Source organism: Acartia tonsa, chromosome 10 (genome assembly GCF_053477335.1).
Source record: "Acartia tonsa isolate MP-2025a chromosome 10, ASM5347733v1, whole genome shotgun sequence".
Classification (NCBI taxonomy): domain Eukaryota; kingdom Metazoa; phylum Arthropoda; class Copepoda; order Calanoida; family Acartiidae; genus Acartia; species Acartia tonsa.
In genome coordinates, this window is record NC_137269.1 from 38,836,671 (window position 1) to 38,845,089 (window position 8,419).

Here is an 8,419-nt window from a genome sequence, read left to right on the forward strand (position 1 = left end):
AGATTTAAATAAAAAATATAGGTAAGATATATAACACTATTTTTTGAAATTTATAAACTTTAAATTTTTTAAAAGCCAATAAATAAAATAGACGCATTTTATTATTACATACAATATTTCATTTCAGTTTGACTTTGGAATCTCAAAATATTTCTGGTGTTGAAGAAATTGAGCAGGAGCCTGAGGAGGAAACTGTTCATCAAGACCAAGTTGTAAAGAGATCAATTGAAGAACAGTATCTTTATGAAGAACAAGTAGAACAGTATCCCACGAATAAAAGATATAGGTAAGAGATAGAGGTATAGAATAGATAAGAGGAGGGGGAATTTCTTATTGTAGATTTTAAAAGTAAACTAAGAAAACTAAGTGTTAATTTTTTAAATAATATTTTTTAAACCTATACACTCATATTATATAAATAAAAGATATAGGTAAGAGATATAACACTAGCGACTACGCCCCTAGAGGCCTCTTATTGTAGATTTTAAAAGAAAACAAAAAAATAACATACAAACATATATCATGTTATATAAATAAAAAATATATAAGATATATAACACTAGCGGCTACGCCCCTATTTTTTAAAATTTATAAACTTTAGTCTTTAAGTTTAAATTTTTTAAAAGCCAATAATGTTATTTTTTTATTTATTTAGGCGGTCAGAATCAGAAGATGAATATGTGCTCCCTGTTATTCCCCAGTTAAATGTGCCAGCAGAGGCAGCTAAGCCACCTATGACTAAGAAGATGAATGCTGGTACTGGTAGGTCAAAGAAGCCCAGCTTACCCACCGTACATGCAGCTAAGCCATCTAAGCCTAACAAGATGAATGCTGGTACTGGTAGGTCAAAGAAGCCCAGCTTACCCGCCGTACATGAAGAAGTACAGAGTACTCCAGGCCCATCTAAAAAAGTGTACGAAAAAGTGAAACCACAGGTAGCAGAGTTGGCTCAAGAACTTGGATATGAAGATCAATATCTGCCTGCTGAGATTTCACAGATTCAGAATCAGTCTGTGCCCGTTACCCCCACAGAAAATGGACAAGAATTTCGGTTTTTCAACACTTCAACACCTATACAGGCAGAGGCAGCTAAGCCTAAATCTAATAAATCTAAGGCACAAGAAACGGAAACCCCCACCAAACCTAAAGGTAGGGGGGGGAGGCCGAAGCAACGAAAAAATAATTCAACGCTGTTGAAGGAAAAATTGGAAAAAGCCGCCAAGGGTGAATTCAAGATGAAAGGTAGGTGTTAATTGATTTATTGTCTTAACATCCTTATACTAAAGTAACAGGATGTCTGTTTGTCTGTGTGTTTGTGTGTCTGTACCCCCACCCCCCAAAAAAATAAAAAATCCCCCTCCCCAAAATTTAAATATATATTTAAATATAAATGTTTTGCTATTCCTAGATTTTTATTTCTTTTAATATATTTTAGACATCCCAAAGACAACCAATCAAGACTTCCGCTGGAGGTTTAATAACGAACGGGTGCAGATGGATACCTCAGCAAAAAATATTATACATACCCAGTTTATTAGACAGTAAGTCAATATTATTATTTCTTTTTATAATAATAAAATACAGTTACACAGTCTGCTGAAATATCAAATTACTTTCGTTCGGTATCATACCATTATTTACATACATTATTTATTTATTTCAGTAACTACAAACAGGAAGTAGAGGGAAAACAGCCTTATTTGAAATGCCTATGTAAGTATTATTTACAATATTTGATAATTAATTCTAATTATAAATTTTGTAAATTTCATAACCACCACCCCCCACAAGACAAACCAATATTTTGCCATAGTTCATAGGAGGCGGGGGGGGGAGTAGGATATTACTGATTTTTATATATTTTCCAAATTTTAATTCATTAATCTATATATATTTTTAAGGGTGTCCTAATTGGCGAACAGAAGACTTTAGTGCAGAAACTAAGGATGATACCAATCTTGTGAGGCGCTGCGTGGACCATTGGAGACTGAAACACCCAACCATCTCGAAGGCCTGCGTCAATGCTGTTAAGACCTACACAAGCGAGAGACAATATAGAAAATATTTTGACCAAAAGAAACGTAAGTATTATTACAAATTTTACATACAAAATAGTCACAAACTTGCCCAGGACCTATGAGAAGATACCCTATAGAAGAACCATATCGGTTCAGGCTTCAGCAGTTATCAAATATCAAGAACATTTTCGTTACACAAACAAACACACATCTTTAAGTAGATTAGAGAGTTCAACGGTTGGTGCCAAGGTATCGTTTATACTTTATAGAATTGAAATTGTATAAATTGAAATGCAAATTAAAAAGACTTTAACGATTGTAAAAAAAGCTATCGTTTTTTCAGGAAATGAGATAAAAGAACATACCATCGTAATAGAGGGTGTTACTGCGCTCGATTGTATCCACTCTTACGTGTACAAGCTGTCAAAAGGTCGGATATCCTTAAAACAAGTGAAGGATCCGTTCCTATTCTTTTGGGATCACGTCATTGCAAAGAAAGGTAAGTAATATAAAAAGACTTATTAAGACTTTTAAATTGTTGAAGTAACAAATATTTAATATAGTTAAAAAGTTAGTAATTTGATTTTTTTATTTTATTACAGTAAAGCTGCTAGAACAAGGAACACGTCAATTAGCACCAACTGATGAGCAGCTAAAGGCTTGGGTGTCAAACTGTTACAACAATTTTGTTGGGATCTTGAAATCTGAGATGAAAGATACAGGTAAAAGCTTAATCAGGAATTTATGTGTCAAGAATGGGGGGGAGGGGAGTTAGTTACCATTGATATTTGAATTTATATATTACCCCGTCCCGGATTTTAAAAATTTTGTTAAAATTTTTGCCCCCAGCCAAAATATGGTTGATTTATGCATAAAAATGACCCATGCAAAATATTTTTTCTGTAATGCAAAAATTGCGACGGTACAAGCACTGCAAAGTTTTTATCTGCAAAAAACCTTGTTTTTATGGCATTTTTGGGGCTTTTGTACCATCCCAATTTTAAAGATTTTTACAAAATTTCAATTCATGTGTGTTGATATATACCTGAAATTTACCAAAAAAAATGGGGGCAGTCTCAATTATAACATATGAAGGTGTAGCAAGTAATCTTCCAAATACAAAATTGTCAAATTGCATACATATATAATAGGATTGGGCCGGATACTTTTTGGACGGATATTGGATATCTGGCTGATTTATAATGCCGGATATCCGACATCTGGCCAGATATATAGCAAATATCTGGTAATTTGGCCGGATATCTGGTTATTCGGCCGGATATCCGGTAATTTGCCGTATACCAAATATGTTGCATTATAAATCATCCGGCTAAAAAATTATCCGGCCTACCTCTATTATATAAGTATGAAATTTGTTTGATACACAAAACTATCCCTTCTGTAGATTAAACTTAGCGGTTGAAACATTTATACATTTAACTTAATAAACCAATCAATTAAAATTCAATAAAATTCTCAAAAGTTGTTAACCTAATGAATTAGAAAAACAATTATAAAACTTTGGGGACAAGTGAAATAAACAGTCCAATTTCCCCTCCCTCTCTGAATTATACCAGAGTGTACCAAAAGTCTAATAATAACTAGGGAGGCAGAGCACAATGGGCTGTTAATTACACTAGTCCCCGAAGTTTTAAAAACTTTTTCACGTAAGTTTAATGCAAATTATTGCCAGTTTCCCAAGTGCCAAGTCGAGCACATACAAACCCCCCCCCCCATCTCCCGACCTTGAAAAAAGGAAGGGATACTTTCTAGTTTGTTTCTTAATTATATAAGGTCAGGTTAGGATAGTTTATATTTGGTACCAGGGACCCTTGCAAGTTAATAAGGAGGGAGGGGTTGTCAGTGATCAAAAGACAAAAGAGGGAAAGCACCGAACATCTTTTTTAAGCTAAGACATCTTTTGCCAAAATTAACAGAGATAAACTAAAATAAGTGGTAATAACTGAAACATTCCCTGGATCTATCAGTAACTTTACTGTAAAGAAGAAACAATTGCATACATATATAATAGGGTTGGGCCGATACTTTTTGGCTGGATACCGGATATCCGGTTGATTTCTAATGACAGATAATCGTTATATGGCAAATTACTGGATATCTGGCCGAATAAAAGAACATCAGCCGAATGACCGGATATCTGGCCGAATAACCGGATATCCGGCCAAATAACTGGATATGCGGTCGAATAACTGGATATCCGGCCAAATAACATATATTTGCCGGATATCCGGCATTATAAATCAGCCAGTTATCTAGTATCCGTCCAAAAAAGTATCCGGCCCAATCCTATTATATATGTATGCAATTTGACAATTTTGTATTTGGAAGATTACTTGCTACACCTTCATATGTTATAATTGAGACTGCCCCCATTTTTTTTGGTAAATTTCAGGTATATATCAACACACTTAAATTGAAATTTTGTAAAAATCTTTAAAATTGGGATGGTACAAAAGCCCCAAAAATGCCATAAAAACAAGGTTTTTTGCAGATTTTAAAAACTTTGCAGTGCTTGTACCGTCGCAATTTTTGCATTACAGAAAAAATATTTTGCATGGGTTATTTTTATGCATAAATCAACCATATTTTGGCTGGGGGCAAAAATTTTAACAAAATTTTTCAAATCCGGGACGGGGTATTATATATATAAAATAAAACTTTATAATTTGTTTATTTTGTTATAGGTGTACACCTGACGATAGATTTTGGGTCAGTATTCGTAGATTTTCTTGCAGGTATTTCATAAATTCATTCATTTGATTTTTTAATATTAATATAATATTATATAATATAATATAACACAAACAACACGAACTTACACTTATCTTTTATTTTCAGTTTCAGCTACTTTTCTTGACAAGAACACCAACGAACCTAGAGAGGTGTTATTGACCTGTGAAGAGGTACAAAGTTACAAACTATTATTATCATTTCATTATTTCAAAATTCATATTTAAATTAATAATCATAAATCAAATTTTATAAATGTTTTTAGATGCCAGAGCCTGATTCCACTGGCAAGAGCATTGTTGCCGCTGTCAATAGAGTCATGGAGTTTTTTGGACTTAAGCACAAACAACTCTTATCATGCACCACTGACAGTGCATCTAATTGTTTAAAGGTTAGTTTAATAGTTTCTTTATCATTTTAAAAAACATTTAAAAACTAGTATTTCTAAATAACGGCCTCTCATTGGCTAATTTTTTTTTTGTTACGTCATATTTTTTGCACCAATACTCACAGCATCTTAAACTAATTTCCAAATTTCCAAATTTTTATTTATCCTAGTTTATGGAGCTACTCAACAAGGAGCATGGCTTGAGCAGACAAGAGCTAGAAAACCTGATTTCTGAAGGCATCCAGCTGACAGGAGGGAATGAGTCAGGAGACGAAGATAATGATGGAGCAGGGGAAGGAACTTCGAGTGCTGCTGCTGAGAAAGAGCCTGCTGCTGAGAAAGAGCCTGTATTGCCTTGGTATGACGTAACTTTTACAGCTGCCCAAGAAAGAGCTGCTGGTAAGAATGATACAAATAACACCTCATCTCATTGAAATTTAAACAACAAATTATTAATACAGGGTGCGCCACATAAATCCGGACTTTTTTCAAACGGCCATAGCACCAAAACTACTTGACCAATCATGACGTTTGACCACACTATAAAAAGCTTGGGTAGTTATCTTTTTGCCCATAAAAATTTTTAGACGATGGAGGACGTATTCTCCAAGCTGGCAGCGCTTATGTTCAACATGGCAGAATCGAAACGCGCTGATAGTTTACCCTGGATTCTTGACTAGGGCCCACTAAATCTGACCTCAGCCCATCTGTAGGTGAGGTAGAGTTATACAACTTGCTGGGGATACTGTTAGATACATAAGTAAGACACTAAAAAAGACTAGAGCTCTCTATCTGAAATGGCTTGGCCGTAGTACTCCATCAAAGTGAAACGTGGCAGATTTTGAGAGGTCAAAAACGTCAAAAATCGTGAAAATTCGTGAAAATTTCTCGGTTCTCTACTACATGGGCCCATTTGTAACCTTAAAACTCGTTTTAGACTATGTGTTGCGATGATAACCCTAGCTTAATCTTCATGCCATTTCCAAAAAGGTATTGCACGTTGTTCTAGCTTAATTGTGGCCCAAATGAGAGCCGCCGTGTCGAAGGGTAGCTTGAAAGATGGGTGAATTTGGATCCTGCAGTTACTCACGTCCCTAAGGAGATATGGCCTCCCAGCAGCCCCGATCTTCATCCAATTGACTTTTGGGCCTGGAGCGCCATTAAAGCATGAACCAATAGACGCGCCCATACCACAAAGACCTCCCTCATTGCCACTATGAAGGAGAACTTCGCCAGCTTGGACAGGGACATGGTGACCAGGGTCTGGGGGCGGTTCAGGGGGCGGGTAGAGGCGGTGATTGAGGCTGGCGGCGATTTTATTGAATAATCTAAAAGTCATATAGCTAGTTTGCTTCCCAGTTTTTAAAATTCAATAAAATCTTTGAAATTGACGATTTTATGTTCATTTTTTTAAAAATAAGAAAAAGTCCGGATTTATGTGGCGCACCCTGTATATTAATCAGAAACAACATTTTTATTTCAATTTTTACTAACATGTGTTTTTTTTTTGTCAGCAATCGAGGCAGCGAAAAAGTTACAAGAAGAAAGTGCCCGGTTGAACGGGTTTATGGTAGAACTTCCCTGTCTAAATCACCAGACTGAACTGGCCCTTGGTGATTCCTGCGAAAAGTGTGAGGTAATATAATAATTATTGGGAGTTTGTAGTTGTACTTTGTACTTTGCTTGCTTAATTTAAATTAATAGTAAGGGTTTTGTTGAAATATTTATTTTCATAAATTTAATAGTAAGGGTTTTGGAATATTTGTTTTCATTTGTTTTTGTATGTATCTAGGAGAACAGGGATTACAAAGCAGCAATGGATATACTTAACAAACTAGTGTCCAGGCTGAGAAACAACAAAAGAATTAGAAAGCTGTATAGAAAATACAAGCAAAGAATGTAAGTGTTGTTTATTTATTAGTGTTAATTATTAGTATTTATTTTGAATTTTCTGATTGGGGGGGGGGGGGGGGGTGTTCAACTTTTCAACGTAGTTAGATTTATCATTTAATTTTAATTATCTTTTTTTTCAGACTGATAAAACCAGTGGATACAAGGTGGAGCAGCAGAGTGAATATGGTCGTGAGATACTTCGAGTTGTTGAACAATAAGGACTTGTTACAAGAAGTAAAACAATCTCTGATAGCACAAGGAAGTAAGTTATCTGTTATAATAATATTTAAAGTTTTGTTTATTTGGTGACACAAAATTATAAAAATTATTCTTTGATGTGGTGACATAATATTTCAAGTATTTTTTATGTTTAAGTCAAAGATGGTGACACAAAATTATAAATAAAAGTTAAAATTATTTTATTATGTGATGACATAATATTTAAAGTATTTTTTTTGTTTCAGTCAAAGATGTAAAATGGCCATCCGCCATTCAGAATGGTTTGCTTGCAGACATCAGAATTGTCCTGGAGAGGGTGGACATACTAATCACCAAGAGCGCCCAAGGACTGGAGGCAACAATCCCCAGCATGTTCAGTAATTTGGAGACAGTCTTTGAACATCTGGATAACCTGCAGCAGTGTGACAACAGGTTTGTGTTTATGGTTTTACTATTTGCTAATAATAAATAAGATGCATTTTAGTTGAAAAAATGCGCCATACTAATAAAGATATCATTATCAAAAATAAAATTTTATTGAAGCAAAGTAGTAGTTAGAGGGGAGGGGATTAGCAATATACAAACAAAACCACCTAAAAACATATTTTATTTTATTTATTTGTATTTTATTTTTTAATTTTTTATGTATAGGTTTGCTGCCACAGTGTATGCCAATCTGAAGAAGAGGGTAGAGAAAATGCTGAATAGTGAAGGGTGGACAACTCTGTTGTTTCTGCACCCCTTCAGCAAGACTTACCTGGAAATGGTGCAGGTATAATTATATAATAATAATAAAATTGCAACAAAAACCTGGAAATGGTGCAGGTATAATAATAATAAATTCAATTTTGTTTGAACAATATGAAATAAACCTATTATTTATTACAGCTAATTTGTTATTTAACAATCTCCGCTAACCCACCCAACTCGAACTCTCATGGGTCTGTTTGTTTCGTGTCGTCCGACAGATTTTGCGCTCTCCTTGGTTAGGCTCTGAATTGGTAAAGTTAAAGCTAAGAAGATGTCTTTATTTATATTACTAGTAAGTAGTAAAGAGGAGGGAGGGGACTCGAGTATTATTATTATAAAGTCTTCTCCTGTATTTATTTAAATGTATGATTTATGGGGATTACCCACGGAATATGGGGGG

At 34.6% G+C, this 8,419-nt stretch overlaps 1 protein-coding gene across 1 annotated transcript; it reads left to right on the forward strand.

The window, feature by feature from the left end:
- The first annotated feature begins 6,724 nt into the window (after positions 1-6,724).
- On the forward strand, positions 6,725-8,047 carry LOC145330803 (uncharacterized). Its single transcript, XM_080175468.1, has 4 exons — positions 6,725-7,056; positions 7,191-7,312; positions 7,515-7,701; positions 7,921-8,047. Exons 1-4 carry the CDS (start codon positions 6,974-6,976, stop codon positions 8,045-8,047), a joined length of 519 nt encoding a protein of 172 aa, XP_080031594.1. The 5' UTR covers positions 6,725-6,973.
- Positions 8,048-8,419: the final 372 nt, after the last annotated feature.